The 24,359-nt window shown below is 40.0% G+C and overlaps 1 protein-coding gene across 3 annotated transcripts in view; it reads left to right on the top strand.

The window, feature by feature from the left end:
* Positions 1–24,359, top strand: part of DCUN1D4 (defective in cullin neddylation 1 domain containing 4) — a 119,816-nt gene that overhangs the window by 17,792 nt on the left and 77,665 nt on the right. Inside the window, exon 1 of one of the 3 annotated variants that reach the window (XM_054554020.2) lies at positions 19,596–19,695. The exons of 1 other annotated variant lie outside the window; for it this stretch is intronic. In XM_054554020.2, the coding sequence (XP_054409995.1) occupies positions 19,656–19,695 (40 nt within the window). In that variant the 5' untranslated portion in view covers positions 19,596–19,655. Of the gene's footprint in view, positions 1–19,595; positions 19,696–24,359 lie in introns of those variants that run through there. One more of the 3 variants, XM_054554021.2, reaches the window with a different exon arrangement.

The following is a 24,359-nucleotide window of genomic DNA, read 5'->3' as shown; positions in this document are numbered from 1 at the left end:
CTTTGATGACGACATGGTCTCCAGGCTGATGCTGATGTGCTGGAAACTACCGGGGTGGCACCTGGGCTAGGAGACCTTTAGTCTTAAGGGAAGAGAAAGCAGAGGATAGACCAAGTATACAATTTTTGAGGAAATGATCTTTTGTTTCAAATATAGGAATGTCAGCAGTGGAGTGTTCATAGGGCAATCCAGAAAGCACTTAATAAGGGGAAAGGCCAATATCTCTCCGAGGGGCAGTCCAGATTCTTAATAAAGCAATAGGAAGACATTTAATCCATGGCAATCAAGTTTCTAAAACTAACTTAGTTAAGAGGATTTTAGAGTCTGATTCATCTGTTCTACTCTTCCTGAGGAGGATGGATGCCTGGGCTAACTTCTTAATGACATGTGCATTGAAATGGGTTTCATTATCTGAATCAATATTTTCTACTAGTCCAAATCTGGGTACGATGTTTTCAATTAATGCTTTAACTATATTACTGGCGGTTGCACTTGAGAATGGGATAGCCTCCATCCAGTGGGTAAAGTAGTCTATTATTACTAATAAGTATTTTCATCGACCAATTGGGGGCATTTCAGTATAATCAATCTGGACACTTTGAAACAGTCTTAGCCCTGGATTCCTTCTTCCAAGGGGTGATTTCCTGAGAATCTGCTTATTAGTCCTTTTACATATTAAGCAACTGTCTATAACTTGTTTAGCCAGGGTGTAAATTCCTATACACCCATAAACCCAGAGAACTACATCGCATATTTCTTGGGGTCCCCAGTGGGTCCCCTGATGTAATTGAGACAAGACCTCCCTCATGAGAGGTTTTGACATCTCCCTTTGATCTGGTAATATCCATTTCCCTTCTGCATTCTCTTTAGCTCCTATTCTTATTAACTTCTCTTTTTCAGTGGAAGAGAAAATGGGGGTTGCAGTAGGAGAAGGAAGGCATGGAGTTAAATGAAAAACAGGCATTTTGGAAGAAATGGCAACTTGTTTTGCTATCTGATCTGTGAGATTATCCTCTGCCTCTACTATTGATAAGACCTCTCTCCATACAAATTTTTCCAAATGTGTGTGCCACCCCAAAGGCATACTTAGAGTCAGTATAGATAGTTTCTTCTTGGTTTTGTAAATGTTCTAAAGCTTGGCTGAGTTCAAACAGTTCACACGTCTGGGCAGACCAGTTATTAGGCAGTCTTCCTGATTCTACTTCTTCAAGCGTTTCTCCATCAATCACTGAATACCCATTATGTCTTTTCCTTTCAATTACCCAGGAGGACCCCTCTATGAATAAGTGCCACCCTGTTTTGAAGGGAGTTTCTCCCAAGTCTGGTCAAACTTTTGTATGGTAATCAATAAGATCTAAACAGGCATGCTCTCTTTTTAAGTTTGGATAAAAGCCTGCTGGATTAAGTGAATTATCAGTGGTTAATATTAAATCATCCTTTTCAAGTAGGATAGCCTCATATTTTAAAATCCTTGAGTCAGTGGTCCACCTTCCTGCTTTCTGATTTAAAATATCTCTAACTTGGTGGGGCATACTTACTATCAATTTTCCTCCAAAGGTTAATGTCCTGCTTTCTTCAACTAACATTGCTGTAGCTGCGATGGATTGGATACACTGGGGAAACCCACGAGTGACTAGGTCTAAGGCCTTTGACAAGAAGACCATGGGCTGTCGACAGCCTCCATGCTCTTGGGTAAGCATTCCTAGAGCTACCCTCTTTTTTACATTAAAAAAAAGGTGAAATGGCTTTTCTAGGGAGGGTAGAGCTAGAACAGGGGCATTTATGAGCATTCCTTTTAATTCTTCCATTTGCTGGATATCCTCAGAAGTCCACAAGAGACAATCAGGCTTCTACTGGGCAAGTTTCTCATATGGGAGTTTACCTTTTTGTTTGTTTGAGATGGACTCTCACTCTGTTGCCCAAGCTGAAGTGCAATGGTGCAATCTCAGCTCACTGCAAGCTCCCCCTCCCAGACACATGCCATTCTCCTGCCTCAGCCTCCTGAGTAGCTGGGACTACTGGTGCCCACCACCACATCTGGCTAATTCTTTGTATTTTTACTAGAGATTGGGTTTTACCGTGTTAGCCAGGATGGTCTCAATCTCCTGATCTTGTGATCTGCCTGCCTCGGCCTCCCAAAGTACTGGGATTACAGGTGTGAGCCACTGCACCCAGCCAGAAATTTACTTTTTAATGTATATGAGTCAATCCATGAATGGCAATATTCAATTAGTCCTAAAAATGCCTTGAGTTAGTTTTTAGTTTGAGGCAGGGGTAGGGAAACAATTTTCTCCACTCTTTCAGATCTTATTCTTCATTTACCTGCACTGATTAGGTGACCTAAGTATTTAACTTTAGGTTCTGCATACTGAAGTTTCTATTTTGAGACCCGCAATCCCTCACATTGCAAGTGATTGAGAATATGTGTAGAGAAGTCACCTACTTCCTTTATATCTTTACCGGATATAAGAAGATTACCTACATACTAAAGCAGGCATATCTGCTTAGGGACTGTGACTTTCTCTAGTACTTGTTCTAGGATCTGACCAAAGAGATTGGGAGAGTCTTTGAATCCATGAGGCAAGACAGTCCATCAACATTGTTGTCTCCATCCTGAGTGGGGATCTTCCCACTCAAAAGCAAGTATATCTCAGCTATCCTCAGCCAAGGGGCATGCCCAGAAGGCATCCTATGAATCTATCACTGTAAACCACTGATGATTGTACGAAATTTTGCTAAGAATGGTGTAAGGTTAGGAACAACAGGGTGAGTGGTCTGGACTGTTTGATTAGTAGCTCTAAGGTCTTGCATTAATTGATACAACCCATCTGGTTTCTTGACAGGCAGGATTGGAGTATTGTAAGGAGACATACAGGATTCAAGAAGCCCATTTTCAATGAGACCCTCAATTATAGGCTTTAGCCCTACTCTTCCCTCTAAAGGTATGGGGTATTGCTTTCTCCTTACTATTTCCCCAGGAGTTTTTAGTTTGATAGGTGTTGGAGGGAGTAGGAGTTTCCCTCTATTTCCTTCCTTTGACCAGCCATCAGGAGGAATACATTTCTAATCCACAGCAGTGAGTAAATGTAGTGAAGTGAGGAATCCTTTAGGGCCCACTTGAAGGCCTATGCCTAGCATTAACATTAAGTCCCTCTTCCTAATAGATTAGTTTCCACATCAGAAATTAATAAAAATTGAATATGAGTAAATCGATCTTGATATCTGACTTCTCTGCTTTCTAAAATTTTTGTCTTAAATCCTTTTTCTTTTACCCCAGAGACTAAAAGTTCTTCTGAAAAGCAGGAAAGACAAGGTGCAGGGAAACAAACAGAGGAGTGTGAAGCCCCTGAATCAACTAAAAAGGTGATAAATTCACATTTAGGTCCCGCTTCCAAATTTACTAAGGGCTCCTGGTAGGACTCAAAATAAAAAAGGTGGAGCCCCTGACTCCCTTATTGTTCTTCAAAAGTCATGACTGTGAAAGTTTCTCTCTCTTTAGTTCAGGACATTCCCTCTTGAAGTGACCTGTTCTTCCACATCTGTAACACATCCATAACATCTATCTTGTCCTTCTTCCTTCTCAGTCTTAGCATTCTCTCCCCTTGCTCCCCTATACTCCTTAGGGAGCTTATCAAATGAGGGCCTCAACCCTCTGGATGGAGGCTTGGGTCCTCTCAAAGAGGGTTTAGGCCCTTTATAATCTCTGGCCCCTTGAAAGCCCTGCTTAGGGATATATGGATTTGGAGATATCTGTTGGAAGGTGGATAACTAAGTTTTGCCTTTTGTTTTTGTTTTCCCTTGTCTCTTCTTACATATACTTTTTGAGACTCCCTGAGCAGTTCACTTAGGGACGGTCCTCCCAATTTTGTATCTTTTGTAATTTTCTTGAAATGTCTGGCCAACTTTTAGCAATGAAGTTGTAATAATATTCCTTGTCCAAGGAGGTTTTCCAAATCAAGGCCTGCATATTGTCCCATTTGCTCCCTCAATCTATTTAAGAATCTAGCAGGTCCCTCATCTTTTTCCTGTTGAATATAAAATGCTCTAGAAAGATTTGGGTTTGGGGTACTGATTTTTGTATTCCTTTTATTATCATCTCCCTTGGGTCTGGCATGTTTCCCAGTGATTTGCATTGTTATTGTCCCACTAGGGATCGCGAGCAGGAAATTTATAGTCCATAGGAGGAACACTTTGACCAGGAGGGTGCTCACATTCCCAAACCACCATAGCAGCCCTCCAAATCATACTTTGTTCTTCCCCAGAAAAGATGATGCCCAAGATGGACACCAATTCAGCCCAAGTGTATATTTGAGGCCCTAGAAATTTACCAATTTGATCTGCTACTTCATTAGGGTCATCCAGTAGTGACTTAAGCTCCTTTTTAAAATTCTGGACTTCTGAACTAGTCAATGGGGCATTTACAAAGCCAATAGCCCTCCCCTCCCCACACCCATGGTACCTCTTTTAGTGGAAAGAAAGTCGGATCTGGCTCTCTAGGTGTGGAGGGAAATGGAAAGTTTTGAATTTCCTTTTTACATTGCTCTATGTCATGTTGAAGCCCCTTTAATGAGGGATACTTAATAGGTTGGGGGGGCAGGCTCACAAGATGGTAATTCCACAAAGTCGGGATTATAGGGAGGGGAAGCAATATGAGTAGAGACACCACAAGCGGGGGAGGGATCCGCTGCAGCAGTTGGGGGAATAGAACACGGGCAAGTAACACAGGCAAGGGAGTGCCCTGAAACGGCTGAGGAGTAACCCGAAACCGCAGCTGGGGGGACGGAAGACACAAGCTGGGGAGTGGCCTGGAATGAAAATGGGGGGAGTGGGATAGGGACAATTGGAAGAGTAATGCAAGATGGGGAAGGGCCTGACACAGAAATGGGAACCAGAGGGGTGGGATTGGGGACAGCTGGAAGAGGGATGCAAGCAGGGGAAAGACCTGAAATGGAAACAGGAACCGGCGGGGGGATGGGGGATAGCCAGAAGAGGGATGGAAGCAGGGCAGTGACCTGAAATGGAAACACTAACTGGAGGAGTGGGATCGGGGACAGCCGGAAGAGGGATGCAAGCGGGGGAGGGACCTGGAATGGAAACTGGAGGAGTGGGGTTGGGGGCACTGAATGAAGGAAGATGATCTACAGGGTCCCATGTGTTAGTGGTTGTAGGTTGTCTAGACATGGGGACACTTTCCCTTCCAGAGAGGTTGGTTTCTGGTTTTCTCCCTCCGGATTCTAAAGGGTTAAGGAGGACAGGCCTCTGCCACCAACAGAAGGTGTAATCCATTTCTTCCCAGGAGACAGGGCTCTTATCATTAACATGCTCAATTAAGAGCTGACAAATCGCTCCTCATTAGACCCAAATTTTGGCCAGAAAAGTCAGGGTTTAAGGATGGGTTCTTGAACCCTAATAAAACAATATTTTATCATCTGCAGTTTTCATTTATACTTGGTTCTCTCATTATCTTTCCAATACTTCAGCATAGGCCCCAATGGGCTATCATAAGGAATTTCATCACTATCTAGACTCCTTAGTTTTCCTGTCTTATTTGAAACATTCCCCACCTTAGAGGATATGGGTGGGGGGGCTCCAAACTCTCCTATTAGAGGTGTCTAACCCCCTCTTTCTGTAGGCTCACTAAGGCTTTTAAGGGGAGGTCAAACGTCTCATATTAGAGGTTTCTTACCTCCCAATTTCTGGAGGCTTATTAACATTTTTAAGAGGAGATCCAACATCCCAAGATAAAAACTAATAAGAAGCTATCTATGAAACTGCTTTGTGATGTGTGGATTCATCTCACAGAGTTAAGCTTTTTTTTTAATTCAGCAGGTTGGAAACACTCTTTTTGTAGAATCAATAAAGGGACATTTGGGAGCCCATTGAGGCTTATAGTTAAAAAGAAAATATCCAGCAATAAAAACTAGAAAAAAGCTCTCTGTGAAAATGCTTTGCAATGTGTAGATTCATCTCACAGAGTTAAACCATTCTTTTGATTCAGCAGGCCTATAGTGAAAAACCAAATATCCTGCAATAAAAACTTAAAAGAAGCTAGCTATGAAAACACGTTGCAATGCCTGAATAAATCAAACAGAGTAAAAACTTCTTTTTGATTCAGCAGGTTGTAAAACTATTTTTGTACAATCTGCGAAGGAAAATTTTGGAGCCCAATGAGGCCTGTAGTGAAAAACCAATATCCCGCAATAAAAACTATAAAGAAGCTATCTGTGAAAGCGCTGTTCAATGTGTGGATTCATCTCACAGAGTTAAAACTTTCTTTTGATTCAGCAGGTGGGAAACAATATTTTTGTAGAATCTGTACAGGGCCATTTGGGAGCCCATTGAGGCCTATAGTGAAAAAACAAATATCTTGCAATAACTAAAGAGAAGCAATCTGTGAAAATGCTTTGTGATGTGTGCATTCATCTCACAGAGTTAAACATTTCTTTTGATTCAGCAGGCTGAAAACACTCTTTTTGTAGAATCTGTGAAGGCAAATTTGGGAGCCCATTGAAGCCCGTAGTGAAAAACCAAATATCTGTGATAAAAACTAGAAAGGAGCTCTCTGTGAAAAGGCTTTGTGATGTGTGAATTCATCTCACAGAGTTAAACCTTTCTTTTGATTCAGCAAGTTGGAAACACTCTTTTTGTGGAAACTGTGGAGGTACATTTGGGAGCTTACTGAGCCCTATTGAAAAACCAAATATCCAGCAATAAAATCCAGAAAAAAAACTATCTGTGAAAACACTTTGTGATGAGTGGACTCATCTCACAGATTTAAATCTTTCTGTTGATTCAGCAAGTTGGAAACACTTTTTTTGTAGAATCTGCGAAGGGACACATGGGAGCCCATAGAGGTCTATAGTAAAAAACCAAATGTCCTGCGATAAAAACTAGAAAGAAGCTATCTGTGAAAACGCTTTGCGATGTGTGAAGAAATGAAATTGTTAAACCTTTCATTTGATTCAGCAGGTTGGAAACACTCTTTTTGTAGAATCTGCGAAGAAATATTTGGGAGCCTTTTGTGGCCTATGGTGAAAAACTGAATATCCCGCGATAAAAACTTGAAAGAAGCTAGCTGTGAAAACGCTTTGCAATGTGTGAATAAATCAAACACAGTTAAACCTTTGTTTTGATTCAGCAGGTTTTAAACACTCTTTTTATACAGTCTGCGAAGGAACATTTAGGAGCCCATTGAGGCCTGCAGTGAAAAACTAATATCCCATGATAAAAACCATAAAGAAGGAATCTGTGAAAGTGCTGTATAATGTGTGGATTCATCTCACAGAGTTAAAACTTTCTTTTGATTCAGCTGGTTGGAAACACTCTTTTTGTAGAATCTGTGCATGTACATTTGGGAGCCCATTGAGGCCTATAATGAAGAAATGAATATCCTGAGATAAAAACTAAAAAGAAGCAATCTGTGAAAACTCTTTGTGATGGGTGGATTTATCTCACAGAGTTAAACCTATCTTTTGATTCAGCATGTTGGAAACGCTCTTTTTGTAGAATCTATGGAGGGAAATTTGGGGACCCATTGAAACCTGTAGTGAAAAATCAAATATCTGTGATAAAAACTAGAGAGAAACTATCTGTGAAAACGTTTCACAATGTATGAATTCATCTCACAGATTTAAACCTTTCTTTTGATACAGCAGGTTGGAAACACTCTTTTTGTAGAAACCATGAAGGGACATTTGGGAGCTTGTTGAGGCCTATAGTGAAAAACCAAATATCCGGTGATAAAAACTGGAAAGAAGATATCTGTGAAAATGGTTTGCAATGAGTGGATTCATCTCACATAGTTAAACCTTTCTGTTGATTCAACAGGTTGGAATCTTTTTGTAGAATCTACAAACGGATATTTGGGAGCCCATGGAGGCCTATAGTGAAAAATGGAATATTTTGCGATAAAAACTAGCAAGAAGCTATCTGTGAAAAATGCTTTGCAATGTGTGGATAAATCAAACAGAGTTAAACCTTTCATTTGATTCAGCAGGTTGGAAACACTCTTTTTGTAGAATCTGTGAAGGGACATCTGGGAGCCTACTGAGTCCTACAGTAAAAAACCGAATATCCTGAGATAAAAACTAGAAAGAAGCTACCTGTGAAAATGCTTTGCTGTGTGTGGATTCAACTCACAGAGTTAAACCTTTCTTTTGATTCAGCTGGTTGGAAACAGTCTTTTCCTAGAATCTATAAAGGGACATTCAAGAGCCTATTGAAGCCTATAGTGAAAACCGGAATATCCCATGATAAAAACTAGAAGGAAGCTATCTGTGGAAACAATTTGTGATGTGTGGATTCACTTCATAGAGTTAAACATTGCTTTTGATTCAGTAGGTTGAAAACATTCTTCTTGTAGAACCTGTGAAGGGACATTTGGGAGCCCATTGAGGTCTATAGTGAACGAATATCCTGTGATAAAACTAGAAAGAAGCTATCTGTGAAAATGCTTTGTGATGTATGCACTCATCTCACTGAGTTAAAACTTTCTTTTGATTCAGCATGTTGGAAACACTCTATTTGTAGAATCTGTGAAGGGACATTTGGGAGCCCAGTGAGGCCTAGAATGAAAAACCAGTATCCCACAATAAAAACTAGAATGAAGCTATCTGTGAACATGCTTTGTAATGTGTTGATTCATCTCACAGAGTTAAACCTTTCTTTTTATTCAGAAGGTTGAAAACCCTCTTGTTGTAGAATCTAACAGGAGCATAGAGTCACGATGATAAATAAAATGGGCTTGAGATGTTAAAGACATGGGAGAAAGACCTTACAGATATCTTTGAGAGTGGATGAAATAGGATTGGCAATTCATCTAAGACAATTGAGAGTGATATCTCCTTCAAAATAAGCCAGCTGACAGAAGAGGAAGCAGAATGAACTGTATATCTAAAAATCACACACTTACATAACAATCCATTCACCAGTATGTGAAACACAGTGGTGGGCATTTAGTTGAGAATTAAACAAAAGAGAAATAGTAGTAATATTTTCATGGGAGGGCACTTTATAGTGTCTTGACACAGTTAGATATATATTAGTAGGTTATTTATATCGTAAATGCCTATGTTTTAATGCTTTATTATGTTTTGAGGTGAAATTCACATAACATCAAATTAACCATTTTAAAGTGAACAATTCAGTGTCATTTAGTACATTCACAATGTTGTACAATCACCTCCTCTATCTAGTTCCAAAACATTTTCATCACCCTACAATATAACCCTGTGTCTGTTAAGCAGTTACACCCCATCCCTCCTGACAACTACCAATCCATTCTTTGTCTCTATGGATTTACCCATTCTGAATGTATTATATAAATGGAATTATACAATATGTGACCATTTGTGTCTTGCTCCTTTCACTTAGCAAAATGTTTCCAAGGTTCATCCACATTGTAGCATGACCTCATTCCTTTTTATAGCTGATAATATTCCATTGCACGTATATATTACAATTTGTTTATTCATTCATCCATCCATGGACATTTGGGTTGTTTCTACCTTTTGGTGATTGTGAAAGTGCTGCTATTCATGTAAAAGTAATTGCTTGAGTGCCTGTTTCAAATTTTTTGGGGTATGTACCTAGGAGTGAAGTTGCTGGGTCAAATAATAATTCTATGTTTAAATTTTTAAAGAAATCCCAAATTATTTCCCACAGTGGCTGAATCATTTTACATTCTCACCAGGAAGAGATGAGGCTTTTAATTTCTTTACATCTTTACAAACACTTGTTATTTTCTGGTTTTTTTTTTTTTAATTATAACCATCTAAGTGGGTATAAAGTTGTATCTCCTTGTGGTTTTGATTTGCCTTTTCCTAACAACCAATAATTTGGGGCATCTTTTCACTTGCTTGTTGGTTGTTTGTATATCTTTCTTAGATAAATGTCTATTCAATTCCTTTGTCCATTATAAAATCTGGTTGTCTTTTTGTTGATGAATTGTAAGAATTCTTTATGTATTCTGGATACCAGGTCCTTATCGGATATGATTTGTAAATATTTTCTCTCATGTGAATTGTATTTTTTCTAAATAAATTAGATAGATTTAAAATTATGTTTATATTAACATCAATTTCACTCCCTTGTATTCTCATATTCTTGAGTGGAGACTTGGTTAGGGCCCTGTATACATAAAAACTTATGCTATATATGTTGCAACACTCCTGATCTTAATAAGTCTTTAGGAACAAGTTACTCATGGGAACATAATTTTTTATGTGTATTAGGACAGAAAAATGATTGAGAACCACTTTTTTAGACCAAGTGTCTAGATTCAAGAATAGGATTATGTCTTTCTTATTCCTGGGTCAAAAACTGGTACAGAGGTATGAAATAACGGCAATGAAGGATACCAACTAACCTAACATGAATAGGAAGTCTCCTGTAATTAAAAAGATAGTATTTGAATAGCCTTCAACACATCCTGCTGACATTTCTATCAGAAGTTAAAAGTATTAAGGGAAACTACTTCTGTAAACTTAATGGCTTAAACTACATTGTTTAAGACTGTTTTTTATTGCATTAAGACTCTTAAATCCCAACCTAATGTACTAAGTTCTCAATTATTTCATTTGGATGCAGTTTCATTCTTTCTATCTCTTGGCTCTACCCTCTGCTGGATTGACTCTCTTCTTAGACAGGTTTTCCTTCCTAAGTGCAAGATGGCTCAGGTAGCTCTTCCAGGTTTAATACAGAAGGAGAGATGAAGACTCCAGTACCTCAAATACATGCTGGCTCTGACTGACTTGACTTCAATCATGTGCCTGTCACTGAACCAATTACAATGGCCAAAGAAATTCAATGAGCTCATTGACTTAGGCCCAGGTCTAAGAGGAATTACAGGGGCATATGATAACTCTATGTTTAAACTTTTGAAAACTGTTTTTTAAAATTTAACTCTTATTTTAAGTTCAGAGACACATGTGCAGGTTTGTTATATAGGTAGGTAAACTGGTGTCATGGGTGTTTGTTGTACAGATTATTTCATCACCCTGGTATTAAGTCTAGTACCCACTAGCCATTTTTCCCAGTCCTCTCCAACCTCCTACCCTCTACCCTTTGATAGGCCCCAATATATATTATTCCCCTCTATGTGTCCATGTGTTCTCACCATTTAGCTCCCACTTCTAAGTGGGAAGATGAGGAATTTGGTTTTCTGTTCCTGCGTTAGTTCGCTAAGGATAATGGCCTCCAGCTCCATCCATGTCCCTGCAAAGGACATGATCTCATTCTTTTTTATGGCTGCACGGTATTCCATGTGTATATGTACCACATTTTTTTATCCAGTCTACCATTGATGAGCATTGATGGTTGTTTCCATGTCTTTGATATTGTGAATAGTGCTGCAATGAATGTACACACACAAGTGTCTTTATTATAGAATGATTTAAATTCCTTTGGGTATATACCCAGTAATGGGATTGCTGGGTTGAATGATATTTCTGTTTCTAGGTATTTGAGGAATTGCCACACTGTCTTCCACAATGGTTGAAGTAACTCACACTCCCACGAACAGTGTATAAGCATTCCTTTTTCTCCACAACCTTGCCAGCATCTGTTATTTTTTGATTTTTAATAGTAACTATTATGACTGGGGTGAGATGGTATCTCATCATGGTTTTGATTTGCCTTTCTCTAATGATCAGTAATGTTGAGCTTTTTTTCATATTACTATTGTGCAGAAGCTATTTAGTTTAATTAGATCCCACTTGTCAATTTTTGCTTTTGTTGCATTGCTTTTGGTGTCTTTGTCAAGAAATCTTTTCCCATTCCTAGGTTCAGAATAGTATTGCCTAGGTTATGTTCCAGAGTTTTTATAGTTTGGGTTTTACATTTAAGTCTTTAATCCATCTCACGTTAATTTTTGTATATGGTGTAAGGAAGGGGTCAAATTTCAATCTTCTGCATATGGCTAGCTAGTTACCCCAGCACCATGTATTGAATAGCGAATCCTCCCCTCATTGCTTATTTTTGTTGAAAATCAGATAGTTGTAGGTATGCAACCTTATTTCTGTGTTCTCTATTCTGTTCCCTTGGTCTATGTGCCTGTTTTTGTACCACTACCATAATATTTGGTTACTGTAGGCCTGTCGCATAGTTTGAAGTCAGGTAGTGTGATACTTCCAGCTTTGTTCTTTTTGTGTAGAATTTCCTTGGCTACTCAGGCTCTTTTTTAGTTCCATATGAATTTAAAAATATTATAGTTTTTTTCTAGTTCTGTGAAGAATGTCAATGGTAATTTAATAGGAATAGTATTGAATCTATAAATTGCTTTGGGTACTATGGCCATTTTGGTGATATTGATTCTTCCCATTCATGAGCTTGGAATGTTTTTCCATTTGTTTATGTCATCTCCGATTTCTTTGAGCAGTATTTTGTAATTCTCATCATAGAGATCTTTCACCTCTCCAGTTAGCTGTATTCCTAGGTATTTTACTTTTGTGTGGCAGTTGTGAATGGGATTGCATTTCAGAGTTGGTTCTCAACTTGACTGTTGTTGATGTGTAGGAATGCTTGAGGTTTTTGCACAATGATTTCGTATACTGGGACTTTGCTGAAGTTCTTTATAAGCTTAAGGAGCTTTTGGGTTGAGATCATGGGGTGTTCTAGACTTAGAGTTATGTCATCCGCAAATAGGGATAATCTGACTTGCTCTGTTTCTATTTGGATGCCATTTATTTCTTTCCCTTGCCTGATTTCCTTGGCCAGGACTTCTAATACTGTGTTGAATAGGAATGGTGAGAGAGGGCATCCCCATCTTATGCTGGGCTTCAAGAGGAATGTTTCCAGCTTTTGTCCATTCAATATGATATTGGCTGTGGGTTTATCATAGATGGCTCTTATTATTTTGAGGTCTGTTCCTTCAATACCTAGTTAATTGAGAGTTTTTACCCTGAAAGGTGTTGAATTTTATTGAAAGCCTTTTCTGCATCTATTGAGATAATCATATGGTTTTTGTCTTCAGTTCTGTTTATGTGATGAATCACATTTACTGATTAATGTATGTTGAACCAATCTTGCATCCTGGAGATGAAGCCTACTTGATCATGGTGGGTAAGTTTCATGATGTGCTGCTGGATTCAGCCTGCCAGTATTTTGTTGAGGATTTTTGCATCGATCTTCATCAAGAATGTTGGTCAGAAGTTTTCTTTTTTGTTGTGTTTCAGCCAGGTTTTGGTATCAGCATGATGCTAGCCTCATAGAATGGGTTAGGAAGAGTTTTTCCTTCTCAATTTTTTGGAATAGGTTTAGAAAGAATGATACTAGCTCTTCTTTGTAAATATGGTAGAATTCAGCTATGAATCTATCTGGTTCCGGGCTTTTATTGGTTGGTAGGCTATTTATTACTGACCCAATTTCAGAGCTCATTACTGGTCTGTCCAGGGATTCAATCAGTCTTGGGAGGGTCTATGTGCCCAGGAATTTATCAATTTCTTCTAGATTTTTCTAGTTTATTTGCATAGAAATCTTCATAATATTCTCTAATGGTTGTTTGTATTTCTGTGGGGTCAGTGGTAATATCCCCCTTGTAGTTTCTGATTGTGTTTATTTGAACCTTCTCTCTTTTCTTCTTTATTAGTCTAGCTAGTGGTCTAGTTTATTATTTTCTTTCAAAAAAACCAGCTCCTGGATTCATTGATCTTTTGAATGGTTTTCTGTTTCTCAATCTCCTTCAGTTCAGCTCTGATTTTGGTTCATTCTTTTCTTCTGCTAGTTTTGGAATTTGTTTGCTCTTGGTTCTCTACCTCTTTCAGTTGTGATGTTAGGTTTTTAACTTGAGATCTTTTAAGCTTTTTGATGTGGGCATTTAGTGCTATAAATTTTCCTTGTAACACTGCCTTACCTGTGTCCCAGAGATTCTGGTATGTTGTAGCTTTGTTCTCATAGTTTCAAAGAACTTCCTGATTTCTGTCTTAATTCCATTATTTACTCAGAAGTTATTCAGGAGCAGGTTATTCAATTTCCATGTAATTATATGGTTTTGAATGAATTTCTTAGTCTTGATTTCTAATTTGATTGCACTGTGGTCTCAAAGAGTAGTTGTTATGATTTCAATTCTTCTGCATTTGCTGAAAAATGTTTTCTGCCCAATTATGTGATTAATTTTAGAGTATGTGCCATGTGGCTGAGAGAAGAATTCATATTCTACTGCTTTTGGGTGGAGAGTTCTGTCGATGTCTATCAGGTCCATTTGGTCCAGTGCTGAGTTCAGGTCCTGAATATCCTTGTTAATTTTGTCATGATGAGCTGTCTAATATTGTCTGTGGGGTATTGAAGTCTTCTACTACTGTTGTGTGGGAGTCTAAGTCTCTTTGTAGGTTTCTAAGAACTTGCTTTATGAATCTCGGTACTCCTGAGTTGGGTGAATATATATTTTGTATAGTTATATCTTCTTGTTGAATTGAACTCTTTGTCATCATGTAATGGCCTTGTCTTTTTTGATATTTTGAAAAACTGTTTTCCAAAGCTGCTTTATCATTTTACATTTTCACTAGCAGTGTATAAGGGTTCCAATTTCTCCAAGATGTGTTGGTCTGTAACACTTTTGCCAAGACTTGTTATCATTTGTCCTTTGATTAGAGCCATCCTAGTAAGTATGAAAGGGTATCCCACTGAGGTTTTGAATTGAACTTTCCTAATAAGTAAGATACTGGGAAACTTTCCATGTGCTTATTGGACTTTTGTGTATATTTTTTGGAGAAGTGTTTATTCAGGTCCTTTGCCCATTTTGAAATTGAGTTACTTGTCTTTTTAAAGTTGAGGTGTGAGAGTTCTTTATATATTCATAACACCAATACCTTGCAAGATATATGATTTGCAAATATCTTCTCTCATTCTGTGCATGGCCTTTTTACTTTCCTCATGGTGTCCTTAGAAGCACAAAAGTTTTTAATTTTGATGAAGTTCAGTTTATCTGTATATTTTGTGTCACTTAGGCTTTTGGTATTATATCTAAGAAACCATTGCCTATTCCAAGTTCACAAAAAATGTATGCCTATGTTTTCTTATAAGCCTTTATTTACAGTTTTAGCTGTTACACTGAAGTCAATGATCCATTTTGAGTTATTTTTTGTATATGGTGTGAGGTAGCAGGGCAAATTTATCCTTTTGCTTGTGGATATCCAGTTGTCCCAGCACTATTTATTGAAAAGACTATTCTTTCTCTGATGAATTGTTTTGTCAGCCTTGTCAAAAATCAATCAACCATAAATGCTTACATTTTTATTTCTGTGCTCTGAATCTTATCTTATTGACCTACATGTCTATCATTATGCTAGTAACACATCATCTTGATTACTGTAGATTTGTAGTAAGTTTTAAAATCTGAATGTGTGAGCTTCCAAATTTGTTGTTATTTTTCAATATGTTTTGGCTTTTTAGGGTTCCTTGAATTTCTATACATGATTTTTTATCTGTTTTGCTAATTGCTGTATCCCTAGAGTCTAGCACAGTGCTTGGTACATAGCAAGTGCTCAACAAGTATTGTTAGAACACATGAATGCATTGTCATAAAACAGCAATAATAATTACAAAGTGACATCTTTTAAAAAATTTCCTGCTCAGCATTTCTTTCCTCTATTCTTCTGGAAACAGCCTCATGCCATCTTTGGAGTACTGCCCCTTCTTTACTAACTTTATGTTGTTCCTTTGGGGCTCCCAATCATAGTACCCAATGGCCCCAGAAGAAGTTATATGATTCAGTCCTGGCCAATTCTATTCCATCCCCTACTGTGCCATAGGCTTATATATAAGCACATAATTTAAGCCCTGCCAATCAAGATCCTGAGATCACACATTTTAAAGAGTGACCCTAAACTGCAAGATAATACACCCTTACCAAAATGAGAAGTGTGTGAAACCACACACACAAAAAAACTCAAAACCACCATCACAACCAAAACAAGTCAAAACATACATAGAAGTGGAAACAAGACAGTGAGAGGAATCCCTTTGAGTTCTAGTTCCTGGATCAAGTTGACCCTGAGACTAGATTATGTCTGCCGAACTTGGCAAGATTCTTGGTTGCACACAACAAAAGTGACTGTGGTTAATTTATACAGATGATTCATTTAGTGGGAGAGCACTGGGGAGTTCATAGAATGCATGGAAAGTTTGAAAACCCTAGCTTATGCAAGAACCAAGCAGTTTAGAGCATAATTTAAGTCCTGCCACAGAGATGGGCCACTTAGGATGCTACCACTGGCACCAGGCCAGTGCTCCAGACACTTCCTGCACAATGTTGGACTTTGCAGCTTCTGAATTCTCTGCGTTGCTGTTAGACTCTCAACTTTGCTGGAGTCAAGTGACTATCTCTAATATACTCTTGTACCTTTGCACCACGTTGTAAAAGTGCAAAGTCCTGGGCAAGAGTATCTGCTTTTTTTTTTTACATGGTCCCAGGCAAGCCACTGAGGCCCCTCTCTCAGTGTCAGGGCCAGTGCTCAATAAATAAATTTTCTTCTATTAGCCTACCTGTTTTGCCTTGTTTTGATTACTCCTTCTTTACCTAAGCTATGCAGGTTGAACTTTTATCATTTATAACAAAAGTGATCTGACTAAAGGAAACAAAAATAATAGTGAAAGCCACAACAACTTATGAAATTTTATCAGGTACCTGAATAAATGTTTTACATGCCGTATTAATTTCTTATGACTGCTATAACAAATTACCGCAAATTTTAGTGGCTCGAAACAGCACATATTTATTGTCTTACAGTTCTTGAATCAGAACTCCAAAATGGCTCTCATGGGATTAAATCCAGGTGTTGTCAGGGCTGTGTTCCTTCCAGAGGCTCTAGGGAAAATCTGTTTCCTTGCCCTGTTCAGTTTCTAGAGGTCACCATGTTCCTTGGCTCTTGGCTCCTGGCTCCTTCCAGCAATCGCCTTACTCGGACTTTATCACATCTTCTTGTCTGATTCCCTCTTTCACTTATAAGGACACTTGTGATTACACTTGTGAGGCCCACAGTGAGAATCCAGGATAATCTCCCCATCTCAGGGTCCTTAATCACATCTACAAAGTCTCTTTGCCATTATTCTGTCTTTCCCATTATGCATTGTCTGTTTGAATCCCCACAACAGGCCTGTGAGGCAGGTGGCGCTATTGGGTCATTTTAGAGACAGAAAATCTTGCCTGGAAAGGCCGTATTACAATGTCCTCTGTTGGGTGGAAGAGCCGAGATCAAACCTTGGCTATTTCATTGCAAAATGCAGGTGTAGCATCTTTTTGCAACTCCCACCACCTGGTTTTAATAGATTTGCTGGTTCTATAGTCTTGGGGGAGAAAGTGTGAATAGAGTCTGATGGATGCATTGTCTTCAAGTTTATCCTCTTATGAGATGAATTGTGAAAAGAATGACAGATACTCTCGAAACCCTTGGGTCCCAAGATTCTGGGAAGATTAGCAACCTAATTCTATGATTCTTATGCCCAAATATTGGTTTATTCAGCAGCCTCTGTAGGCCAGCCTGGGTCTCAGCCAATAGAGTCTGGCTTATTAAAAAGGGACATGAGTCTCAAATACCAGTTCAAATACCAGCCTCAAATACCAGCCTTTTTAACAAAAAGCCTCAAACACCAGCTTCTTTAACAAAACTAATAGCAATGGTGGTGGCAGCAGCAGCAACAGCATGAGATGCGGTAAGAAACTGAAATTCTTCAGGCCCTGGAGTTGCAGGGGAAGGATATGCCGCAAAGAGTGATTGCCTTTAATCTGAGAATAATACAGAGACCAATAGGAAAGCAGACTGTTGTTGGATGACAAAACCACAGAGGATTTCAAGTTGCCTGACACCTCTAGACAGGGCCCTAGCAGATATTAAGCACAGAGTGAAAGTCATCTTTAACATTCAGCAATAGACTTTCAGATCTGAAAAGCACCTTAACCTAAAGGTGGCCCACTGGCACTCAACATACTGAGACAGAATAAAAGCTGCAGACTCTTTTCCTCATGAAATCAACCACTCTAGCTATCCATAGACAAATTCTAAAGTCATCAGACTCAAATCAGAGTCATCTACTAACATAAGTATAAGCCCGAGACTGCGTATAGAAATATTACCAGTAGAAACCTGTGGATGAACTTGGAGGGTGATGAGAGAAGTACAGAAAAGCCAACCTATCCCTCAATACTTTACCACATCGTCCAGCCATGGTGGACGAAATGACTACTAGCAAAGAATTTGTCAAATCTTGATTTGTGAAATGTTTATTGAGTTTCTATTATCTGCTAGAGACAGTGCTAAATCATCAACAATAGAGTTCTTGCCCTAAAGGAGAGCAAGTCATACAGAGTAGAAGTTTCTATCATGGAAGGATGGGGTCTGGTAGAGATAATGGAGGCTCCCTGGACTTGGGAGGAAGGAGAGTTGGACAAGCTTTGCTCTATGAGCTGTGACTTTCCTGGTTTCAAGGGACAGAAACCTAACTTGAACTACAGAGGGGGATGGATTGCCATGAGACCAATGCCCTGGAAGGGCAGAGAATTGGCCAGGCCTTGGGAGTGATTGAAACCAGGGGCTAGAAAGTCATCAAGACAAGGCCATTGCAGAGGCTGTTCCCTGTGTCTGGAAAACTCTTTCCTCCAACTTAGTTTATCTTTTGCTCATTGTTCATGTGATTCCAGTCACCTCCTCAGTGAAGCCTCCCCCTCCTACCACTCAACTCCCTGACCGGATCACACCCAGATTCTTGGCTGTTCCACTCAAGTGTTTGGGGCAAATTAGAAAAAGGTGATCCCTTTGGCTAGACAGTGCCAGTATGTGAAAAACAGAGTGCCCCTTTTTCTGAGCAAACACAGCTTCTCACCAGGGCTCTTGGCTTGATGAGCAGAGTATGACATTTCAGCCCACTTGGCCCCTTGGCTTATGCTGTTTTGTGCAGTGCACAAATTGCACAACTGTATACAGCAACTGAGCCAGATTCCATAGCTTTCAAAAAAAAAAACTGTGCACTTTTTCATCTCACTACTTGTTAAAATGGTAGTTTTACTTTGCTTACATGATTATTTAAGGCAAGCCCCATGAGGGCAGCAACTGGGTCCATTCTTGCTCAATGTATAATGCCTAGAGCCCAGGACAGTGTCTGACACATTGAAGGCCCTGGATAAATAATGGTTGTTTCATGAATGAAATGAATATGTAAGGAAATGAGTGTTTCTGCCTATTTCTCTTAGACTAGCTTTTTCTATGAGGTGGGAGCCATGGTTGTTGGTACCTATGAACTCACAGCCAGAGAAGGCTGCTTCTCCTTAATTCTAATTTTTAGAATTCCAGGGAAGGATGTTCATTGGTCCAGCTGAGATCACATACTCTCTGGGAGTGGGAATCTCCCTGACTGGCAACCCCTATTAAAACTTTGTTGCATAAATGGTGGAGTAAACAGTTTCCCAATAGATGAAGGAGTCCTTCTCAGCCAAAGACGGGAGGGCTAAACAGAAACAACTCCAGATGTCCCCCAAACAGCCCTCTGATGCCCACAGGCTGGCCATTTATGTGTCTTCCTTTCCTCACCTGTGAAAGGAGAGAATGTGCTGAGCTCACCTCTGAGATTATCTAGCCCCAAGATTCCATTCCCTTTTGTTCTGGTTCTGGTTCTGGTTCTCCTGAAAAATTCTGTTCTAGTGCTGGAGGCAGTAAGTGGAAAAAGACATGACTGTGGGGAGCCTCAGTCAAGGAAGGCTTAATGGAGGTGAGCTTTAAGCTGTGGCATCAAGGTGGATGAGGATTTGTATACCAAGAGCAGAAGTGGGGAGATTTTGCAGAGTGGGAGCCTGGCTTGGGGAAGTATTTTAGGTTTTGGTGTTGAGCCATTTGTTTGTTAGGAGTCTCTCTCTCTCTCTCTCTTCTTTTCTTCTTTCTTTTCTTTTTTTTTTTTTTTCGCTGTAAATCTGTTGGTAAGGGGTAATATCTTAACTCATCTATATTTTTCCCCTAACCGAGAACAGCAAGCCAATCATCCACAAGGATCTGAGGGAATGAGACGTTGGAAAAGCAAGTTTTGATAAGGGCAAGTTAATCAAAATAGGTCCTAAATACAAACATGTCTAGGGTGTCTGAATTAGGCTGATTCCCTTGGGGTCTATACTTCGTATGTGTGCTGGGGGTTTTGGGGGGTGGTAGTTTGTGCTCCAGTAGCACAAACTGAGAGCGCTTCAGGGAGGCAGGCAAGAAAGAAGCATCTCCATTTCATGATGCTAAAAGGACATGAGGCTTTTACACACCCAGCTGGCCCTATACCCTTCCCTAGATCATTAAAATAGAATTATCTTGGTACTCATCTATTCTCCTTCTGAGTCTTCAGGCTCCTTCTCCATGGCTTTCCTCAAGGATGTTGTTCAAGCTCTTTTTAATCTTCTTCAGCCTATTCACAAGTTTAGGGAACAAAGAGTGAAGTTTGCCTTTACCTGCTGAGAATGGGCCTTGTCCGGAAAATGGGAACAGTCTGTCCAGGAGGGCCACCCACCAAGAGCCATGGTCAGAGGCCCTGGGTACCTGGGACAAGAAGCTGGAGAGGGGAGAAGAGGCTCCCAAAGAGGATGTGGGAGAATGGGAGCAAATGACGCACTTCTGATCCATGCACAATGGCAATCCTTTAAAGTCGCATTGCTTGTAACTACACTCTGCTACTTAGGGACCTACTCTTACATATGCCAACTTGTGGTCCTGTTTCCAGATCCTCTAATCTGTTTATCAAGGAAGAGAATAAAGGCCCATACCCTGATATTGGGGAAACTGTGTTTCATGTTGCCCGTAATGGTGGGCAGAGAGAACACAGGAGATTTGCCTTGGACTCCAAAGACTATGCTAGGTGTCTACTGATGCTAGAAAAACAAGCACAGCTTTCACATTAAAGAATTTGGAATCTGTGTTGGGGATGCAGGTAGTGGGTGGGCAAGCAGCCCTCTGTAAAATGTTATCAAAGAGGCAACATAGCACAGTGAGTAAAAATACCGGTCTGAAGCTCATCTGCTAGGATTTCATTCTCTGACTTCCACCACTTACTAGCTGTGTGTCTTTGAGAAAGTTACTTTACCTCTCTGTGCTTCAGTGTCTTCACCCATAAAGTGGGTTTTACAAAAATATCTACCTTTTGGGATTGTTGGGAAGATTAATGACTTAACATGAGTACTTGAGACAGTACCTGGTACAAAGTGAGTGATACTTAAAATGTTTGCCAATATTTCTATTCCCCAATCTGTTATCTGTGGATTTGAAATGTTTCTCAAAGCTAAAGTTATAAAATGTGAATGGAGGTTTAGGAACCACTGAGGTTGTGGTGATGGTGCTTTGAAGCCAAAAAAAGTGCTTGTGAGATGGAAGAGTAAAGAATAAGAGAGAAGCTATTGTGCGGGCCCAAGGCTGGACTTGTAGGCTAAGACTAGCCTGTGGGGTGGGGACAGGGCAGCTGGGAGGTCTGGGGAATTTCTGGGGCTTGAGGAGCTGCTTGGGGCCTCGGGTTGAGGGTGAGGGAATGCCATGATGAGATGAGAGAGATGGCAAAGGAAGACTGTGGGTGGGGGTACCTGTGTCTGGGTGTGGGTGGCCGCACAAGAAGCAGTTCTGACTAGACCCCTGTTTGGAACTGTAAGTGGGTAAAATTTGGAAAGAGATAAAATTTATTCTTGGCATTTCGTCTCCAAGAGCTGTTCACCTCTCTTGCTTCATGTAAAGTACCTTCCCACTGCCTTAAAATACTGCCCCCCCCTCAAGCCAAGCCTTCCACCTCCCACTGCTCCACAGCCTGAAACTGTTCACTTCACCCACCAGCCCCCTAAAAGAATTCCCATCATTTGAGTGCAGGCTCAGATGTCAACCAGACTTGGGAGAAAAGCTAACAGAGTGGAACTAATCTCTCACTAACAAAATTACTGACAGCCATGAATTGTTCCCTAAAGCCCCTGGCTTTTAAAAATAAAATACTTGTTAACTTGAATGTTTAATCTAGGAATTCTTAACTCAGGAGCTGGTGGGGTAGCATGAGCAGGTTGCAGGCCTTTGATAATCATCATTGTGAATGATTAGTAAAAGGGGTCTGTGACCCCTAAAATGTTAAGGGCCATTTGCTTTAACCTGTCTTGGCTGAAGCAGTGTTAACAAAGTAAAATGTAAGCATTTGGGTTAGATGGAAATAAATATTTTTCAATGGGGTAAGCTAGTGGTTTGCATGTGTTTGTGTGAGTGCCTGTGAATGAACATATGTGTGTGTCTCCAAATTTATTTCTTTTTCAATTTTGGAACCATAGATTTTTCTTCAATGCTTTGATTTATTGCATTCCTCCCACCAACATAGCCCCTGTGGTAGATTCAACTGGGGGTTCAGATCTGAGTGTTGGGCAGAATGGGGTGGCTGAGGCGGCTGTAACCCGGTTGTAGGGTCTGGAATCTGCTTACTCATGGGTTTTTGACATACCGCATGCTCTTCCCCCCTAGGACAGGAAGTTCTTACTTCCATAACACATTATCATCACCAAGGAAGTGAGCACATATTTTCCACAGCTCCCGTCCTCCTCTTCCCTCCCCCATTTCCTATTGCTGTCTGCCTTCCCCACCCACTCTCCCAGAATGCTTCACTTTGCCATAGTGAGATGCTCAGCTGCCATGCAGCCGCCAACAACTGGAGATGGATGGGGTCTCCTGTACTGCCCTGAGAGGGATGTTAGAAAGACACTGTATTCATGCTAGCAGGCTAGAGAAGGCAAGGAGAAATTAAGAGCCTGGCAATACACAGAAGCCATTTATCCAAATAAAATGATTATTCTTTCTGTCCAGCCCCTGCTAGCTGGAGTAATTGAAGCAATGCTATATTTATGAAAAACATCATAAAGGTCATGCTTTGTTTAGACTCAGTTGGAAAATTGCACCTTCTGAAATCAAATTTAATGCAGCATCATTAGGACTTGATTAGCTCAATGCAGAATAAGGTGAAAGTACTCAATTCAGAGAAGAACATGTGGTAATGAATGAATACATTTTTATTCAAATACTTTTTTATTTCCCTAGGCAGGTGTGATTTCCATAAAATAAAAGGTCCTGAGTAAAAAGGAAAAGAGTCAGTTTAAGAATTCTATGGCTGTACTGGAATAAAATATTAGCAAAAAGACTTACTAATGCTACCCTGATAGTGATGTGTTAAGAAATCTTAGAAGTTAGAAATAATTTACAAATAAATGATATTTTCTGTATATCCAGGAGAGGCAAAAAAAATCATAGATAAACGAAATTAAAATTGAAACACAGATGTCAAATATAAGTATAATTGGAAAATTCTTAGCTTTTCTGAAAGATTTCTAAGATGGCTGCTTCATAAAGAAAGAAATCAGGATTTTCTAGAAAATTTAAAAGTATAAGGCCAGGTGCTATTGCTCATACCTGCAATCCCAGCACTTTGAGAGGCTTGACGCGGGCAGATCACTTGAAGTCAGGAGTTAGAGATCAGCCTGACCAACATGGTGAAAACCTGTCTCTACTAAAAATACAAAATTAGCCGGGCATGGTGGCACACGCATGTAGTCCCAGCTACACGATGAGCCACGAGAATCACTTGAACTCAGGAGATGCAGATTGCAGTGAGCCGAGATCATGCCACTGCACTCCAGCCTGGGTTCTCAGTGATATATCGAAGTCGAGAATTTATAACATTCAGCAGAGCTTCATTAGACACTCTGAATAAATAATCTCATTTGCTGTGGGGATAAGGTCAAAAGGGTAAAATAGATAAGAATTTAGTAACCTGGAAGTAATCCTTCTGACCCATACTTTCATCATATAGATCTGTAAAAGGAGCCTGAGTGGCTAGATGTTCATCCCTAGAAAGAGGCTTGGTTTCACTTTATTTATTTATTTATTTATTTGAGGCAGGGTCTCATTCTGTCACCCAGGCTGGAGTGCAGTGGCGTGATCTCAGCTCACTGCAGCCTCCACCCGTAGGGCTCAAGGGATCCTCCCACCTCAGCCGCCTGAGTAGCTAGGATTACAGGCGGCTGCCACCACATCCAGATAATTTTGCATTTTTTTGTAGAGATGGGGTCTCCCTGTGTTGGCCCAGACTGGTATCAAACTCTTGGGCTCAAGTGATCCACCCACCTCAGCCTCCCAAAGTGCTGGGATTTCAGGCATGAGCCACCATGCCCAGCCTGGTTTCAGTATCTTTTGAGAGCACGTTCACATCCATATTATTGTATGCTTATAAATAATCTCTGAGGTATATAGGGACATATATTAACCTGATTAAAAAGAGAAGGAACTGGCCAGGTGCGGTGGCTCATGCCTGTAATCTCAGCACTTTCGGAGCTGAGGCGGGCAGATCACCTGAGGTCAGGAGTTTGAGACCATCCTGGCCAACATGGCAAAACC

The sequence above is a fragment of the Pongo abelii genome, chromosome 3, assembly GCF_028885655.2.
Source record: "Pongo abelii isolate AG06213 chromosome 3, NHGRI_mPonAbe1-v2.0_pri, whole genome shotgun sequence".
Taxonomy (NCBI): Eukaryota; Metazoa; Chordata; class Mammalia; order Primates; family Hominidae; genus Pongo; species Pongo abelii.
This window is presented reverse-complemented; position numbering and strand designations above follow the sequence as displayed.